The sequence below is a fragment of the Lithobates pipiens genome, unplaced genomic scaffold, assembly GCF_037356315.1.
Source record: "Lithobates pipiens isolate NorthernLeopardFrog02 unplaced genomic scaffold, aLitPip1_a1.2 Scaffold_18, whole genome shotgun sequence".
In the NCBI taxonomy this organism is placed as follows: domain Eukaryota; kingdom Metazoa; phylum Chordata; class Amphibia; order Anura; family Ranidae; genus Lithobates; species Lithobates pipiens.
The window spans coordinates 188,796,775-188,816,748 of record NW_027507758.1 but is presented as its reverse complement, the minus strand read 5'-3'; the positions used below and the strand labels follow the sequence as shown (position 1 = coordinate 188,816,748).

Genomic DNA, 19,974 nt, shown 5'->3' with positions numbered 1-19,974 from the left:
TGAGCATGCGCGAGACTTAGTTTGTTGAACAAGCCTACACACGAGCGGACTGTCCGCTCAAACCAAGTTTCAGCGGACAGTCTTACGGAAATTCCGAAAAACTTTGTTCGTCAGACTGTCCGCTGAAACTGTCCGCTGAAGCCCACACACGAGCGGACTGTCCGCTGAAACACTGTTCAGCGGACAAAGTTGGGCGAACAGTCCGCCCGTGTGTACGCGGCCATAGGATCGTTCCTCCGGACCGTACCCCTTCCAATGCACCAGGTACTATATGCGCCTACGGGAGTCGACAATGGATTGTACCTCCTCATGGTTCTCAACCTGTACAGGGAGAGGACATGGCATCGAGGTGGTAAAGCAGTTGCAGACCAATGGTTTCAATAAGGACACATGAAACACATTTGAGATGCGCATACTAGGAGGAAGGTCCAACGTGTAAGTCACTGGGTTAATCCTGCAAAGGATACGGAAAGGTCCAATAAACAGAGGTGCGAACTTCAGTGAGGGAACACGAAGTCGGAGGTTGCGAGATGACAGCCAGACCCTGTCCCCAACCTGATAGGAAGGCGCAGGCAGGCGTCTGTGGTCAGCATGGATTCTGTACCTATCATTAGCATGACGCAAAGCCTCCTGTCCAAGTGGAATAAAGACCACGGAGATGCTCTTCTAGCACAGGAATACTCTGTGGAACAAACGAGTGAGCAACGTGGAAGGATGGAAACCATAATTCGCCATAAATGGAGACAACCGGGAAGCAGAATTCAAGGCACTGTTGTGAGCAAACTCAGCCCATGGTAAAAGGTCTGACCAGTTGTTGTGATGGTTAGAATTATAGCAAAGTAGGAATTGCTCCAAGGACTGATTGGCTTGTTCTGCAGCCCCATTACACTGTGGGTGATAAGCAGAGGAGAAAACAAGCTGAGTTCCCAACTGCACAAAACGCTCGCCAGAACCGGTAGACCCCTGTCTGAGACAATCCCCTTGGGAAGCCCATGTATTTGAAAGATCACCCATGCAAAAATGGAAGCCAGTTCCTTAGAAGTGGGCAGCTTCTTCAGTGGAATACAATGACACATCTTTGAGAACCGGTCAACCACCATAAGGATAACAGGGTTGCCTTGGGATTTTGGTAACTCTACAATGAAATCCATAGACAGGTGGGCCCAGGGCCTCTCTCCATTGGGTATGGGTTGTAGGAGGCCCACTGGAAGGTGTTGTGGAGTCTTACTCTGAGCACACACGGAACAGGCAGCTATGAAGGCAGTAACATCAGCCCATAGACTAGGCCACCAGACTTGTTGGGAAATGGCCCAAACGAGTTGATTCTTCCCAGGGTGGCCAGCTGCCTTGGGAGAATGGTAAGTCTGGAGCACGCATTATGGAGACTCTCTGGGACAAAGCAGCGGTCACAAGGTTTCTCGGGAGGAGCATGGACCTGAACAGCAAGAATTTTGACATCCAAAGGAGAAGTAAGACTGGTGCGAACCGTAGCCAGAAAACGATCAGAAGGAATCGCAGGAACCGGAACCGACTCCAACTTGGAAGTGGAGGAAAATTGTCGTGACAAGGCATCAGCCCTTACATTCTTAGTATCGGGTAAGAATGAGACAATGTAATTAAAACTTAACAAGAAAAGAGCCCATCGCGCCTTCTGGGAAAGGGGCGCTTAGCCTCAGACAAGAATGTGAGATTCTTATGGTCAGTAAGAATGAGAACTGGCACAGTGGTACCTTCAAGGAAATGTCTCCATTATTTCAGGACTAAAATGACCGCCAACAGCTCTCTGTTGCCAAGCTCATAATTGCACTCTTCAGGTGACCATTTCTTGGAAAAGTAGCCACACAAATGCATAGCGTTCTCCGAGTTAAGATGTTGAGACAGAAGGGCGCCAACTCCTGACTCGAAAGCATCAACTTGTAGGATAAAAGGCAACGTAGGATCAGGATGTGCCAACACAGGAGCAGAAACAAAGACGAGAAGTTACGAATAAACTTCCGATAGTAGTTGGCAAAGCCCAGGAAACGCTGCAGAGGAAGTAAACCCAGGGGTCAGATCCACTATAGGACTGCCGAAAGTTTATCTGGGTCCGTGGAAATGACAGCCCATGAATTTAACCTGTTCACTGGAACTCACACTTCTTCAGTTTACAATAGAGATTGTGTTATCTTAGTTTCTTAAGCACACAACAGACATCTGTGTGGTGGCTCTCCAGGGACTTGGAAAATATGAGGATATCAAGATAAACCACCACACATAACTGCAACAAATCTTGGAGGACATCGTTAATAAATTCCTGGAAAATTGCAGGGGCATTACAAAGGCCAAAAGGCATTACAAGGTACTCAAAATGGCCTGTTTTGGTATTAAACGCAGTTTTCCACTCATCGCCCTCCTTAATCCGCGCAACATTGTATGCCCCTCTTAAATCAAGCTTTGTGAAAACTGTTGCTCCCTTGAGGCGGTCAAAAAACTCTAATCAACGGGATCGGGTAGGCATTCTTAATCGTGAAACAACTCAGACTCCTATAATCAATACAAGGTCTCAGTTCACTGCTCTTCTTCACAAAGAAGAAACCAGCACCAGCAGGAGATGAGGATTTGCGGATGAAACCTCGAGAGTGCGTCAGCAAAATACTCCCATGGTCTTATCCTCCAAGGCAAACTACCGGCTTCACCTTTGTCAAAGAAAATCACTGCACTCCTCCGGTAAGGAGGAGAGTGAAGAGGTGCACAGGACCTTGGCTACCTTCTGGAACCATGTCTCACTGCATCCTCAGCACAAAGCCAATCAAAAGGAGGGGTTATGCCTCTGTAACCAATATTAACCAATAACCAGTGGAAGCCTAGATGAGGAAATAACTTGGAATTGGATTATCTCATGGTTAAGAGCCCCTACAACCATGGACAAGGAACCGTCTCATGAGTCACATGGGCAGGCTGTAAAAGTCTCCCATCAAGGGCCTCAATGGCAAGTGGAGTGTCACGCAGCTGCAGCGAAATCGAGTGCTACGATACAAAGGCAGCATCAATGAACAGGCCTGCAGCCCCAGAGTCGATTAGAGCCTGTATCTCGATGGACGACTAGCCCAGGAAAGGGTGACCGAAACCAGGAGCTTATCCTTCTGGATAACTGGGGAAGAAACAAAGCCACTTAAGGTCTGTCCATGACAGGACCGCAAGGTTTGGGCGTTCTCTGGATGGGTAGGACAAGACTTCAAAAAGTGACCTGCTTGGCCACAATAAAGGCACAATCTCTCCCTCCTCCTAAAGGCTCTCCTCATCCACAGAGAGACACAGGAAGCCCAACTGCATTGGTTCATCTTCACTGACCGGCTTGGTACCAGGTGGCATGGGAGGTAAGGGAGGCACGGGTGGGACTGCGAAGCTCAAAGGCAAATGTACAGGAGGCTTCCACAAGCGCTCCTTAAAGTCTTTCTCTGAGTCTGGAGTCAATGAGGATGGCAAACGAGATCAAGCTCTCCAGCTCAGTGGGTATATCTCGGGCTGCCAGCTCATCCTTGATGGAATCCGAGAGACCATGAGAAAAAGCAGCCACGAGGGCCTTATTGTTCCAAGCAACGTCTGCTGCCAGAGTACAGAACTCAATGGCATAGTCGGCAGCAGTTCTCGTACTCCTGTTTGATGGACATGAGGCACTTGGCAGCAGAAGCAGAGCTTGCGGGAATGTCAAATACCCTGACTTTGTGGTCTCCTTGAAAAGGGTAACTCAAAACAGGTTTTTGCGCCTCCCATAGAGGGTTTGCCCAGGCCAAGGCTCTCTCAGAAAGCAACGATATCACATGTCCATGGGGAAACGTCTGGGGCAGCAACTCAAAGTAAATCTCAACCTGGTTGAGAAACCCTCTGCATTGAATTGGATTGCCCCCAAATTGCTGGGGAAGTGGGGCGGAACCAGACATACCTCTAAAAAAAAAAAAAAAAAAAAAAAAAAAAAAAAAAAGTTAACACTCAAGGTGGGTGCCTGCTCTGAGAATGGCGCAACAGCAGGGATGGCCTGCAGCTCAGGTTGTACCGGAGAAGCCACAGTGGGGGATTTCAGGTGAGCCATGCGACTCGGGAGCGTTTGTAATGCCATGGCAAACTGATCCATGAGGTGATCTTGCTCACCCAATCTGGAAAAAATATTGCCAACAAGTGGATTGAGTGTATCTTCTGAATTCATGGCCTTCACCTACTGTCAGAAACCATGAACCAGACCGAGACAGAAGTACATTAAAATCACACTAGTTTATTAATATAAATAAAAAGGTAAATAGAGTAAGCGTAGTCAAAGCATAGTGAGTCCAGTAACCGGATCGTGTAGCCAGATCAGGTAATCGGCCAAGCCAGAGTTCAGTAACCAGCTTGGGTAATCAGCCAGGACAGAAGTCAGGAATCCAAGTAGAGGAACAGTAAGCAGGATAAGGAGCCAGAAGGGATGTCAGCAAAGAGTCCTTAAACAGGAACACAGGAGATGGTTTCTTGTGATGTGACCAAGGCGAAGGCAGAGATGAAGTGAGTTGGAGATCTTTAAGTAGAAAACGAGCAGATCCACAACAGCTGGTTAACTGTGGAGAGAGATGATAGCTGGCAATTAGATGACAGCTGAGCGGCCAGCTCAGAGAAGGAAGGGCTGAGCCAGCCCTGACACCCCAGACCCCCCCGCAAAAAAAGGGAGCACTATCACCCACCCCCCCCCCCGAATCATACCAGTCCACATGCCCTCAACATGGGGGAATGGGTGCTTTGATGGGTACAAGGGCCTCTTCCCAACAATCCTGGCTCAGATCCCAGCCTACCTCCTATGTGAATGGGTAGCCAGTTTTTGACTTCCTTTATTAAAAGATATGAGCTGTCTCTCCTGCTGCCATCTCTTCTCTCGTCGCCGCCGGTTACCGCTGCATTGTGGCTGACTTCCACCATTGACAAAAAATTATAATGTGTTTGCGCTATGGATAAACAGAAAAATTACCATACAAGAGAGAGGGCTGCCACTATCCAAAACAATAGTGCAAAAATGAAACTATAGATAGTAAAGGCGCTCCGCTCTGATCGTGAATCCCCAATAAGGAAACGGGTAAGTACTTTTTCTAAAAATCAAAAAACATTATAGTGCTTCGTTTTAGAATCTGTGCCAATGATTATGTATGAAAAGTTCACTGTGTAAAAAGTGCAATGTGCAAACTTAGTGAATAGCAGAAAAAAAATATATATATAGACCAAAGTGTCGCACAATAGACATTCCTAAATATCTAAGTACTAATAAATAATATATTTAAAAATGTAAATTAAAATACAAAAACAAGATGCAGGATGAAAATAAAAAATATATGACACCACTGTTGTATTTAAAATCACAAGTGCTAAATTCCACAAACAAGTGATGCAAATGTTATAAGACCAATGTCCATGACTTGCAGTGCTGGAAAAGTGAAAAAAGGTTCTAAAGTGCCAAGTGCAAATATTCCTTGGGGGGTAAAAACACAGTTCGGTATCCGTGCAACAGGCAAATCTTGCACTTGCCAATTTCCCTGCCCCTGCATGAGTAGAAGCGCCTCCACAGTATCGGCCACTGTGTTGCTATACACTGATCCAGGTATTTCTGCTATGTGCTGGTCCCAAAACCGCTGTCTCTCATCTCAGGGATATGTTGTTTTCAACGGATATGAGGAAAGAAAACCGCTCATAGTATAATAAAGTAACAGACAAGATTTATTGGTAAAATAAAAGCTTACTCGCAATAGTAAAATTAAAAAGCGCAGTGTACAAATATCTCTGGGTACTGTCGCTTGAAGGAAGAGTCTGTGTACGTCCTAGGCCACGCCCTACGCGTTTTGTCATACGGCATCCTCTAGAGCGGCCATTTTGGTACACCTCTTCCTTTTTATAGAGTGTAATGCCATACCGCGCCTGTGCGAACCTCTCGGTCGCCATATTTGGTAAGGGAACTGCCCTGTTGTTACTCCGCGTACCCATACATTTCAATTGACATATAAAATCAATTAATATGAATTTTAAAATATTATTATAAACACATTCTTAGTGTCCACATTTAATTTAATTTATTTTACTCATTTTTCATTCCATTTGTTTTTCTCATTTTTATTTAATTTTCATTGATTTCTATTCACATTTATATATAATTTATTATAAAATATACCTGTTTGGTGTTTTACATAGAAGTGTATATTTATTTTAATATTCATATTAATTGATTTTATGTCAATTGAAATGTATGGGTATGTAGTATCTGTCTATCCCAATGTACAAACACATGTATATAACATAGTGTGGAGTTAGGCTGAATGGTCATACATTAGGAGAGGTTGCAGCCATACTGGGGTGGGGTGCAATGTGATACCACCTGCATAAATAAAATGAAAGCTGGTTTAGCGTCACACGATCGTGGAGTAACAGGACATTTCCCTTACTAAATATGGCGACCGAGGGTTTGCGCAGGCGCGGTATGGCATTACACCCTATAAAAAGGAAGAGGTGTACCAAAATGGCTGCTCCAGAGGAGGACGTCGTATGACGAAGGATGTACACAGACTTTTCCTTCAAGCGGCAGTACCCTAATTGGGGATTTAAGATCAGAGCAGAGTGCCTTTACTAGGGCTGAAACAACTAATCGATTATGAAAATAGTAATCGATTAATTTCATAATTGATTAATCAGCCAGTAACGGGTTAAAGAAAACTAAAATGAGCCCTTTATAGTACAAAAAGAGTACCATGCGATCCGATTCCTGTGCGAGTCTGCAGATCGCACTGCGATATGCGGACGGATCTGGGGGTGTCATTAACATTTCATTGACACTCCCAGCCGTTCGCATAGGGCAGTGTGAACTGCCGGCGGGAGTCATACGATGCGGGAAAACACCGCGAATCCGCGGTGTTCCCGCATCGCTGTGGTGTGAACCCAGCCTAAAGGGCTAAGTTTCGTTTTTTTTTTTTTTTAACCCCATTATGTTACTAAATGTCTTAGATCTGGTTCACATCTATGTTTTTTTTGGTGCTTTTTGCAAAAATGCACTACAGTTCATTTACATGATTTCCTATGGGACACGTTCACATCTGAAAGGGTCAGGGACTTTTAACGCAAAATGGTGCTTTATTGGTTCAATATACTTCAATGGAGAAGCTGCAGAAAAGCATGTAATGCGTTTTTGCAGCAATTTGTGTTTTTTAATCTGCCCCAAAAAAATGCAAATTGCAGTAAAATCACGTGCGCAGAAATCAAAACGCACAGCAAAAAGCACTGCAGAAACAGATCAAAAGCAAACTGCATAGGTGTGTACCGAGCCTTATGCTGGCCACATGGATCAATTTTCGGATGAGAATTTTTAGACAAAAAAAAATCTTTGTACATTCGCTGAATGAAAGAATTTTGTTTGAAATTTTCACTTGTTTTTAAAATGAATGTAATAGCTGAACGAAAACCACATACACTGTCTGAAAATTCCTTTGACAAAGAAGTTTTCTATTATTTCTAAATTTTCCCGTCTCTGTGGTTGAAAATGACCGTCAATTTGACCCACTTTTTTTTTTTTTTCTTTAAGGTTATTAACCCGAAACAATAATCGGCCAACTAATCGATTATGAAAATAATCGTTAGTTGCAGCCCTAGCCTTTACTATCTATATTTTCATTTTTAACTTCCACCATTGTGGTGTTGCCCCGCTGTCTGGCATCTGTTATATAGCCATGGGGCGTGGCCATTAGGTGACATCACCCAGAGAGCCCGTCCCCTGTGATGTCACACGGGCGAGTTCTCTGGTTGACGTCATTGGATAGTCACTCCCCTTGGCTTTTTTTTTTTTTTTTTTTTCTATTCAAAATGCTTTTTTTTTGTGAATGGGTAGCCCCCCCCACCCCAACACACCCACCTCCCCATGTTGAGGGCATGTGGACTGGTATGGTTTAGAAAGGGGGGGGGGGGGGTACGCTCGTCCCCTCCCCTTTCTGACCTGCCAGGCTGCATGCTCGGATAAGGGTCTGGTATGAATTTTGGGGGGGACCACATGCCATTTAAAAATTGGGTGGGGGGCTAGTGTCCCCTCTGAATCCATTTATTCAGCTGGCCGGCCCCCTTCTTAGCAACCAGCTATATACAGTGTGTTTTAGGCCGGGTTCACACTATTGCGATGCGGGAACGCCGCAAATCCGCGGCGTTTTCCCGCATCGCTCACCTCCCGCCGGCAGTTCACACTGCCCTATGCGGACGGCTGGGGGTGTCAATGTTATGTTAATGACACCCCCAGATCCGTCGGCATATCGCAGTGCGATCTGCCGACTCGCACAGGAATCGGATCGCATGGTGTGAACCCCCATGCGATCCGATTCCGTTGCGGACCCAAAAAAGGGTCCTGTGCGAGTTTGCTGCGGGACAGCTGCGAGTTCAGCCATACTATCTGTATGGCTGAACTCGCAGTGCTACGGAGATCGGATGTGATTTGCTGTGCGAATCACATCCGGTTCTCCCCCCGCAGCGGTGTGAACCCAGCCTTAAAGAGGATGTAAGTGGATGTCGTACGCTAACATCCATTTTGTCAGTTTCGTTTAATTGTCAGATGGAAAACTAGGGCCATTCAAAAAAACAGATGTTGACGGAAGCGGATGAAAACAAATGCAAATAAATGATAATCCGTTGTCATCCGTGTTTCTATAGGAATGCATCGATGTCTGTTTGTTTTTATTTATTTTTCTTCTGTCAGTGGATGGATGAAAAACGGATGAACAAGGTCCATATGTGTGAAAGGGGCCTTAAATACCACTTTCTTTGTCGGGGGTGAGAGGGGGGGGGGGCAAACAAACAAAATCAGCAAGGGACCGAATACTTTTTTTTTTTCTTTTTTCCCCTCGCTGTAAGTGAGGCCAGAGACCTGGCTATGTAGTTTATTTTGGGGGTCCTAAAACTAGCAGAATTTATTTTATTTTTTTAAAATATTCTTTCATTTAGGAAGGCATACTACTTTCTCATGACATAGATGATGACCTTTTAAAGAGGAAGTAAAGGCAGTTGAGAAAAAAAAAAAGCAACCTGCAAGGCAAAGGCATAATGAGCTAGTATGCATAGCATACTAGCTGATTATGAATAACTTACCTGAGAACGAAGCCCCCGAAGCGGTCATCTGTCTTCATGTCCGCCGCTGCCATGGATCCCGGAGTGATTTCCGTATCTCGCTCCGGCGCTGTGATTCGCCGGAGCAGCGATGACGTCATTCCAGCGCAATTTTGTACGGGAGCAGACGCTCGCGGCATATCGGCGCGATCTGCGGCCTGCGCGCCGCTATCTACGGCGCATGCGCCGTAGACAGCGGTGGCTGTCTTTGTAAATCTCTCCTAAACCGTATAGGTTTAGGAGATATTTCTTGGACCTACAGGTAAGCCTTAATCTAGGCTTACCTGTAGGTCAAAGTGGTTTGTAAGGGTTTACATCCACTTTAAGGAAAGGGTACCTGTAAATATGTTTGGTTCATGTCAGTCCACTTAGCAAGAATGAGCTCAGGCACTAACTAAACCGAGTAGTTCCTAGGCAAGAAATGTCTGTGTAGTAGCGAAGCACTGCTTAAAATTGTGCAGCCCCCTTCCCCATTTGGTTAGTCAGTGTGTTGTTTTTTTTTTTCCTCTGAAAATGTGTGGTAAATGTAATTGTATATATGTTTTTCAGGACTTCACAATGGGAGAACAGAATTTTAAAGGACAGCTTATAGCCTATTGTAACAAATTGGAACTCACTTATAGATTTGAAGAGCCATTTTCAACTGGTCCATCTCATGATCCAAGGTAAAAAATATTTTTATTGAATCAAATGTAGCTTTTCAGTGTTTGTTTTTCTCAAATTCTAATGCGGTGTACGCACGGTCGGATTTTCCGACAGCAAATGTTTGATGGGAGCTCACTGTCGGAAATTCCAATCGTGTGTAGGCTCCATCAGACATTTTCCGTTTGTAATTTCTGACAACCAAAATTTGAGATCTGAATCTCCAATTTTCCGAAAACAAAATTGTAAATTTTCCAATCGTGTGTACACAATTCCAATGCACAAAATTCCACTCATGCTCTGAGTCAAGCAGAAGAGCCAATTTTCTCGGCTCTTCGTACGTGTTGTACAGCATTGCGTTCTTGACATTTGGAATTTCCGACAAGATTTGTTTAACCGTGTGTATGCAAGACAAGTTTGAGCCAACATCCGTCAGAAAAAAAAAACATGGATTTTGTTGTTGGAATGTGCAATCGTGTGTTATTGTTATTTATATGTAACCACTTGCCTACAGGGCACTTATTATACCCCCTTCCTGACCAGGCCAATTTTTAGCTTTCACACTTTACTTTAACCACTTGACCACTGGGCACTTAAACCCCCTTAATAACCAGACCAATTTTCAGCTTTCGGTGCTCTCACATTTTGAATGACAATTACTCAGTCATGCAACACTGGACCTATATGAAATTTTTGTCCTTTTTTTTTCACACAAATAGAGCTTTCTTTTGGTGGTATTTAATCACCGCTCGTTTTTCTATTTTTTTGTGCTATAAAAGAAAAAATACAGAAAATTCTGTAAAAAAAAAAAATGAATTTTTCTTAGTTTCTGTTATAAAATTTAGCAGATTAGTAATTTTTTCTTCATAAATTTTGGCCAAAATTTTTATACTACTACATATCTTTGGTAAAAATAAGTACAAATTGGTGGATATTATTTGGTCTTTGTGAAAGTTAGAGAGTCCACAAGCTATGGTGCCAATATCTGAAAATTGATCACACCTGAAGTACTGACAGCCTATTTCAATTCTTGAGACCCTAACATGCCAGAAAAGTACAAATACCCCCCAAATGACCCCTTTTTGGAAAGAAGACATTCCAAGGTATTTAGTAAGAGGCATGATGAGCTTTTTGAAGTTGTCATTTTTTTCCCACAATTCTTTGCAAAATCAAGATTTTTTTTTTTACTTTTTTTTCACAAAATTGTCAATTGTCAGTTTATTTCTCACACACAGCATATGCATACCACAAATTACACCCCAAAACACATTCTGCTATTACTCCCGAGTACGGCGATACCACATGTGTGAGACTTTTACACAGTGTGGCCACATACAGAGGCCCAACATGCAGGGAGCGCCATCAGGCGTTCTGGAGCACCCAGGACAATTCTGACATTTCTCTCCTACATGTAAAAATCATCATTTATTTGCTAGAAAATTACATAGAATCCCAAAACATTATATATGTTTTTTTAGCAAACACCCTGGAGAATACAATATTGGTCATTGCAACTTTTTATCTCGCACGGTATTTGCGCAGCAATTTTTCGAATGCTTTTTTTTGGAAAAAAAAAAAGTTTTGTGCTTAAAAAAAAAAACAAAAAAAAACACAGTAATGTTAGCCCAATTTTTGCATAATGTGAAAGATGAAGTTACGCCGAGTAAATGGATACCTAACAACATGTCACTCTTTAAAATTGCACACGCTCGTGGAATGGCACCAAACGTCACTACTTAAAAATCCCCATAGGCAACACTTTACATTTTTTTTTACTGGTTATATGTTTTGTGTTACAGAGGAGGTCTAGGGCTAGAATTATTGCTCTCGCTCTAACGTTCACAGCGAAACCTCATGTGTGGTTTGAACACCGTTTTCATATGTGGGCGGGACTTACGTATGCATTCGCTTCTGCATGCGAGCACATGGGGACAGGTGCGCTTTAAAAAACATTTTTTTTTTTTATTGTTCATTTTACTTTATTTTAGTTTGACTTTTTTTTTCCCCCAAAAATAATTTTTTTTGATCACTTTTATTCCTATTGCAAGGAATGTAAACATCCCTTGTAATAGGAATATGGCATGACAGGTCCTCTTTACAGTGAGATATGGGGTCAGTAAGATCCCACATCTCACCTCTAAGCTGGGAAGCCTGAAATAAACAAAAAAATAATAATTCTGTCTTTGATCGTATTGGCGAGTCGGTATAAGCACCGGAGGGCGGCGGGAGGGGGATGTCTATGGGTGGGTATTGCAGGGTATCACCGACTATGGCTGGGTATTGCAGGGTATCACCGACTATGGCTATGGCAGGGTAGTGCAGAGTATTGGCTGGAATTGTACTGCAGAGTATTGGCGGGTGTTGCAGAGTATTGGCGGGGAATTGAGGGGTTAAGTTTCGGTGAGCAGCGATGTGGGCACTGCAGATGCAGCCCACAGCGCTGCTGACACCGATCTCTTCCCCCTCCGCTGTACCGATCGGTACAGAGAGGGGGAGGGAGGAACCGGCGTCATAACATGACGCTGGTTTGTTTACAAGTGATCACTCCGTCATTTGACAGAGCGATGGTAAAGCGTGGTAAACGGCCGCGATGCTCGGATGCTCGCGAGAGCGGAATTCTGGGAGGATGTCATATGACGGCCTCCCAGAGTTAAACAACCGCCCTGTAGCCGTCATTCGGCTATGGGCCGGTTGTTAAGTGGTTAATTACTGAGCCATGCAACACTGCACCCATATGACATTTTTGTCCTTTTTTCCCCCACAAAAATAGAGCTTTCTTTTGGTGGTGTTTAATCACCACTGGGTTTTTTATTTTTTGTGCTATAAATGAAAAAAAGACTGAAAAGTTGTAAAAAAAACAAAAACATTTTTCTTTGTTTCTGTTATACAATTTTGCAGTTTAGTCATTTTTTCTTCATACATTTTGGTAAAAAATAAAAATAAATAACCCAAATCAGGGGGGCGTGTCCAGATGTGAGCCGAAGAAGACGTGCAGACGCCGAGCTCCGCTCATCCTGGCCTAATTTGTTGCAACCCTGCCTGTAAAACAATCCAGTGAGACATGTAAACTTCCCTACCTGTTCCTGGGCACCCCTGGCCTTAATCCCAGCATACATTTTGAAATTCGGTTGCGGAGCTTCACGGCCCATAGTCCTCTCCACTCTTCTGTGGCCCACCGCCATCTTGCAGCCTACACAGCCCTCCGTGCCCGTGTGCCGCGATCCGCGGGACGGGTGACCTCCCCGCGCTCACCCAATTGCATCAGCACCTCTGAAGGGGGAAGTTTGTGTGCCCAGCGTGGGCATTCCCCAGGAGGCCGACTCCTCTAACCGCCCGCCGCCATTTTGAGGCCTACACTGCAGAGTTCCGCGATTCACGGGAGAGTGGCTGTCCCACACTCCTACCTCAGCAGCACCTCTGAGGGAGACAAGGGGTGGGGTGTGGTGCCTGGAGGCTGTCAGCCGGCTCTGATTAGGCCCCAGTGTGAGATTACAGGACTGCCCCAGCTAGAGCCATCTGCTGTCCCTGCATGAAAACCTTCCTCTCTGCAAAGCATCAAATCTTAAAGGGGACGCATCTGTCCTTTTCATGACAAACGCAGATTCTGCAAGAAAGCAGCTGGCCAGATATCCTGGCGCTCACCTCTGACCACACGGGTGGAGACCATCTTGCCAACTACCTCCGTGCCTCCAGCATCGATTGCAGTACAAACGGACCTGGTTATCCAAACAAAAAAATGTACTGCTTCAGGTGAGACAGGAAGCCTAATGATATCACAGGTGCCCGCCTCTGCTCGCCTCCGCACACTAAAGAAATGGCTGCACTCCAAGATCCATTGAAATTCTTGTTTAACCACTTAAGGACCGCCGCATGTAAATATACGTCGGCACAATGGCACGGACCAGCACAATCACGCTGGCTGTGGCGGTCCGTTTCGCTTCAGGAGCGATCCGGGATGAGGGGATGGCCACCCCCTCTCGATCGCTCCTGGCGAATGAGAAGCTTCCCCTGCCTGTGTAGTGTAAACACAGGCAGGAGGAAGTGATGTCACTCTCCTTGTGGCGGTCTTTTTGACCGGACGGCAAGGATAGAAGACATCATAGTAAGTGCACCAACACTACACTGACACGTAGGTACACATAGGCACACTTTCACCCCCAGTCACCCCCCTGATCACCCCCTCCCAGTCAGTGTCACTGATTGCAGTGATCATTTATTTACTGATCACTGCATTTAGTGTCAGTTGTGACTGTAAAAAGTGTCAGGGCAGTTAGTGTTAGGTCCAGGGTAGCCCCCTACCCCCCCAATAAAGGTTTAACCCCTTGATTGCCCCCCAGGTAACCCTTTCATCCCCTTTTTGCCAGTGTCACTAAGCGATTGTTTTTCCGATCGCTGCAATAGTGTCACTGGTGCCGCTAGGTAGCTAGTTATTTTTTAGGTTCACCGCCAGGTTTTTATAGCGTTAGGTACCCACATATACAACCTAATAAAGATTTTAAACCCCTGATTGCCCCTAGAGTTAATCGATCACCGTATAAGTGTCACTGGTGACGCTGGTTAGCCAGTTAGTTATTTAGGTTCCCCGTCAGGTTTTTATATAGCGTCAGTTACCCCCATATACTACCAAATAAAGGTTTTAAACCCCTGATTGCCCCTAGTTAACCCTTTCACCAGTGATCACCGTAAAAGTGTTACGGGTGGCGCTGGTTAGTTTCCTTTTTATAGCATCAGGGCACCTGCCATTTATTACCCAATAAAGGTTTAACCCCCTGATCACCCGATGGGTGATATCAATTAGGTTTTAGGGTCTGCGTTGCCCCAGGCAGCGCTAGGTTAGTGCCAGTACCGCTAACACCCACGCGCAAAGCATACACCTCCCGTAGTGGTAGTATCTGAACAGATCAATATCTGATCTGATCAGATCTTTACTAGCGTCCCCAGAAGTTTAGGGTTCCAAAAAACGCATTGTTAGCGGGATCAGCCCAGATACCTGCTAGCACCTGCGTTTTGCCCCTCCGCCCAGCCCACCCAAGTGCAGTATCGATCGATCACTGTCACTTAAAAAACACTAAACGCATAACTGCAGCGTTCGCAGAGTGAGGCCTGATCCCTGCGATCGCTAACAGTTTTTTTTTTTGGTAGCGTTTTATATTTAAATCCTGAAGGCGGTGATTGGTTTTCGGGGTGCCGTACGCGGTTAGGCTCCCAAAAAGTCCCCCACATGTGGTATCCCCATACTCGGGAAAAGCAGCAGAATATATTTTGGGGTGCAATTCCACATATAACTATGGCATGTGTAGTGGCCTGGCGATGCACTAGAGCGGACGTGCTTCGCGGGAGCTCCGGCATCGGCGCGGATTTATTGATCTGATTTAACAAGATCCCCCTCACTACTGCTTACCCCAAGCATGGGGAGGAAAACGGGCAAGTCCCTGCCCAAGAAGGGCTCAGCTTCAGGCACCATTAAGCGTTTCTTAGCCGCGGAGACCGAGGATGTCCCGGACCATGACGGCCTAGGCCGCACGCCGCACAGCATGTTGCCGGTGCACAGTCCCGCCTCTTCAGCTAGGCCGGAGGGCAGATCCCGCTCGCCCGACACCTCGGCCGAATCGGAGGATGAGGGAGACCTGGCCGGACCTGCCGAGATAGCTACCAGGGTGAGTGATCTCCCGACTAAAGCCGACCTCGCCTCGATGCTGTTGAACCTCGAACGAGCGATTCGGAAGGACGTGTCGGCGGTCCGTTCGGACTTATCGCAGGTACTGGTACGTGTGGAGGAGACGGAACAACAACTGGACAGACATGCGTCTGCTATACGATCGCTTCAGACGACTACCCGTCAACTTACGATCGCCCACCGTACGGCTCTCTATAAGATCGAGGACCAGGAGAACCGAAACCGACGCAATAACGTTCGGATCCGTGGCCTTCCGGAGGCGACCGGAGACGACGACCTTTTGCCTTCAGTCAGGGGCATTTTTAACAGCCTTCTCGGCAGAGTGCCCGACGCGCCGTTGAAGATCGACCGGGTCCACAGGGCCCTCCGACCTCGCTCCATGACCACAGAGGTCCCGCGAGATATTATCTGTAGACTCCATCATTATCCGGATAAAGAGTTAATTATGAAGAAGGCCCGGGATGCCACACCGTTTGATTTCCATGGCGCCTCTCTCACCCTGTTTCCGGATCTGGCCAAAGAGACTTTGGATAGGCGTAGAGCCTTGCGTCCCCTCATGGAGCTTCTGCAGACAGCTTCTATCAGGTAACGGTGGGGCTTCCCTGCAGCTTTAATCGCCTCGGTCAATGGCAAGACCTCTTTCCTAAGGTTCCCTGAAGACTTACCACGATTCTGTGCTGACCTGAACCTTGACGTGCCTGAGTTACCGGGTTGGACTGATGTCCTCCCGCCACCACCAAAGCTTCCTGACCGTCAATGGCACAGAGCGGGCCGGAAACCTCTGGCTGCGGATCTGGCATCCCAGGTGCATCCCTGAACGGCGCGACGTGCGGTTATCCCTGTGTGCTCTGCTTTCTCTCTCCGGTCCTCGCGGACGTCTTGGATCCTGCAATCGGGATGCTGTTTTCCTAGTACTTGCCATTGACTTGGTTTTTGGCCTCTGGATTACCTCCCTTGCTGTTCGTGTTTTGCCACATCGGGACGATGTTCTTTTCTGTTTTACCCTGTTCCTGATGTTTTCTTTTTGTTTGTTTTTGAAGACCCGGATGCCTGTCAGTGCTCGATCTATGGGGCCTTCCCCGATTATACCCCGCCAGATGACTGCGCTTTTGCCGTGCCCTATGGCACATCCGTGGGCCCCTGTGATCTTTGTCCCTGAACCTGCTCACCTTCCTCTTGGCTCCGTAGTCAGTTCCTGATTGGACTTAAATCCTGTTTATTGACCCTGCTTGGACCACTGTTATTTACAATTTGCCGTTATTTTCCTCATTAGATGTTCTCTACTGGGAATGTTTATGTAGTGAGTTTATCTGAGGCGCCGGTGCCGGACTGCCGTGGCGTGACCCTGGCCCTCGATGGCGTGGTTTGTCCTCGGTGGTCTGGTTTCCGCCGCCCCCCTCTTGGTGGGTGCCGCCTTGCCCGGGGTCCCGGTGCCCTTGCCCCGCTTTGCGGGGGGGTGTGGGGATCGCGGGCTGGGCGTGCGACCCTCCTCTGCACTGCAGTTTTCTGCATGCGGTTAGTCCTGCTACTATGCTGCTTTCTTTATTGTTCTGTTTTCTACTGTTCTGTTTCTCTACCTGTCGCTCTCCCTCTTCTCTTTTCTCTCCTTTGGTTTTCCTCCTCGTCCCCGTCCCTCCCCTGCCCAATTCCTTCCCCCGGGTGGGGGGGGTCCTATCTGCCTTGGTTGTTTTGCTGTTTGGGGGTGTGGGCGGTGGGTGCCCCCTTTCTGTGACCCGATGGCTACGGTGAATTTTATCTCGTTTAATGTTAGGGGCCTTCATGCCCCTGGGAAGAGACATCAATTGTTCCGGGAACTGAACCGTCTCCGAGGTGATGTGGTTTTTCTACAGGAGACCCACCTCACCCACACCACTTCCGTTAAATTATATTCCCCCAAATACCCTACCTGGTATTATGGCCTCTCGGATATTGCTAAGGCCAAGGGCGTGGCCATCGGGTTTCGGAGGGGTACCGCGTTTAAGTTAGATGCTATGTTGTGTGATCCGGCTGGCCGTTTTTTGTTTCTCCGGGGCACTCTGGGCAGCATGTCATGCACTCTGGCTACTCTTTACTCCCCCAATAGACACCAAGCTTCATTTGTCGCCTGGACACTTTCTAAACTGGGAGACTTCGCGGGGGGTTGTGTGGTCCTGGCGGGTGACTTCAATGCGGCTCTGGAACCTTCTCTGGACACTTCCAGGGGGAGTTCGCCCTTGTCCTATAAGCAGTTGAAATGTATACGCACAAAACTTCATGAGCTGCAGTTGATGGACACCTGGAGGATCGCGCACCCCCGCGAACGTGATTTCACCTTTTTCTCCCCGGTGCACCATACCTATTCGAGAATTGATCTCTGTTTTCTTGATCACCAGCACCTGCCACTCCTAGTTAAGTCGGCCATTGAAACCTCTCCCCTGTCGGACCATGCTCCGACTTCGTTTACCCTTAAGGTTGAATCTTTGCCGCCCAAGGCTGCTAATTGGCGGCTGAACGAATCCCTCATATCCGAGGAGGCGGACAGGAAGGTCTTGGGTGAGGAGTTGGATTTCTATTTTCAGACTAATATGTGTAGCGAGATCTCCCCGGGCGTGCTGTGGGAAGCGCACAAGGCCTTTATTAGGGGTAAACTTATTGAACTGGGGGCCAGGAAGAAGAGGGAACGGTTGGCACAACAGCTTAAGTTGGTTGCGGAGATTAGGAGCCTAGAGAGGACTCATAAGCGGAGCCTCTCAGTCCCCATTTTACACACCCTTACAGCGAAGCGAGAATCCCTGAAGTCCCTCCTACACTTGGAGCAGAAGTCTAGATCGAGGCTGGTGGCCCAGCGCTTTTACGAGTGGGGGGATAGGCCTAGTAGGTTGTTAGCTGCTTCCATTAGGCGACGGAGAGCCGCTGCGTTTATACCTAAAATTAGAACCCCGGGGGGGTCCATGGCCTACGCAACTCCTCAGATAGCTAAGGAATTTAAGGATTTCTACCAGCATCTTTCATGTCCGCCGCATAGATTCCGACGGGGACGATAGGCGGCGGCTCATTCAGGAGTATCTGGACCGAGCTGCCCTCCCTCAGCTCCCTGCTGTGGCCCTCGCTGCTCTGGAAGGGGAATTTACATCGACGGAATTATTGAGAGCACTACGAGATATGGCGAAGGGCAAAGCACCCGGCCCAGATGGCCTTTCAGTGGCATATTATCGCTTCTATGCGGATAAGTTGCTCCCCCACCTTTCTAATTACGCTAATGTGACCTTGTCCGGCGGTGTTCTCCGTCCGGAGACTATTCATGCCCATGTTACGGTCATACCTAAGGACGGGAAGGACCCGGCCGATTGTGCAAGCTATCGCCCTATCTCGTTGCTTAACATTGATGCCAAAATTTACGCTAAGGCAATTGCGAATGGATTATTGCCTCTGGTCCCACAATGGATTACACGGGACCAAACGGGTTTTATACCAGGGAGAGAGGCTCGCGACAATTCTCTACGCACCATCACACTAATGTCGCTTGTACGGCGTCGGTCCCAGCCCACCCTGTTGCTTTCCACGGATGCTGAGAAGGCATTTGACAGGGTGGACTGGGAGTTTCTTATGGCGACGTTGTCTCATCTCGGGGTCGGCCCTGCCCTCAGATCGCAAATTTTAGCTCTTTATAGTCATCCCACGGCCCAGTTGCGGGTTAATGGTACTCTCAGTGACCCTTTTACTCTACATAACGGTACGCGCCAGGGCTGCCCGCTTTCGCCCATACTATTCGCAATATCGTTGGAACCCTTCCTGTCTATTGTCCGTCGTAACCCGAACATACACAGTGTTTTAGTGGGTAGGACGGAACACAAATATGCGGCCTATGCCGATGATATTTTGTTTTATGTGCAACAGCCCCTGATTTCTCTCCCTAACCTCATAGCCGAATTTACCGCTTATGGCAGGGTTTCTAATTTCAAAATAAATATGTCTAAATCTGAAATTCTAAATTTAACGGTCCCTCCCCTTGTAGCAACGAATCTTAAACAATCTTTCCCCTTCACTTGGCAGACACGGCGCCTGAAATATTTAGGTATCTACCTAACGCCCAATCCACTTGCTCTTTTCCGGGCCAATTTTCTCCCGCTTCTTAATACGCTTAGATCAGACCTCCAGAATAGTGATGGACGAACTTCCGACGGGACGTTTCGCGAAAGCGAAATGCGAACGGACCCAAACGTTCGCGAAACCGAACGTTCGCCGCGGGCCCCATTGACTTCAATGGGAGGCGAACTTTGCAAACCTTCATGTCGAATTTGCGGCCACGTGGTAATTATTAGGGGGTAAAACGTAGTCCCACCATCTGGACAATGACATAATACATGTATGAGGTGAATTTGGGATCGATAACTACAAGCATTTTTATTTTATTTGGGAAATTGTTCTAACAATTCAGGACTATGGAGCTAATGAAGGCAATGGAGGAGAGGGAAGGTCAGGGACCAGGGTAGGCAAACAAGAGGGTGCAGGAGATACAGAGCACTGACAGCAGCACCGTAATACAGAGCACT

The 19,974-nt window shown here is 46.9% G+C and overlaps 1 protein-coding gene across 1 annotated transcript in view; it reads left to right on the top strand.

Moving 5' to 3' along the window:
* The window catches only part of LOC143987597 (interferon-induced, double-stranded RNA-activated protein kinase-like), a 365,105-nt gene that overhangs the window by 19,211 nt on the left and 325,920 nt on the right, over nucleotides 1–19,974 (top strand). Inside the window, 1 exon segment of the mRNA XM_077486451.1 lies at nucleotides 9,673–9,788. Within this exon segment, the coding sequence (XP_077342577.1) occupies nucleotides 9,682–9,788 (107 nt within the window). The 5' untranslated portion in view covers nucleotides 9,673–9,681.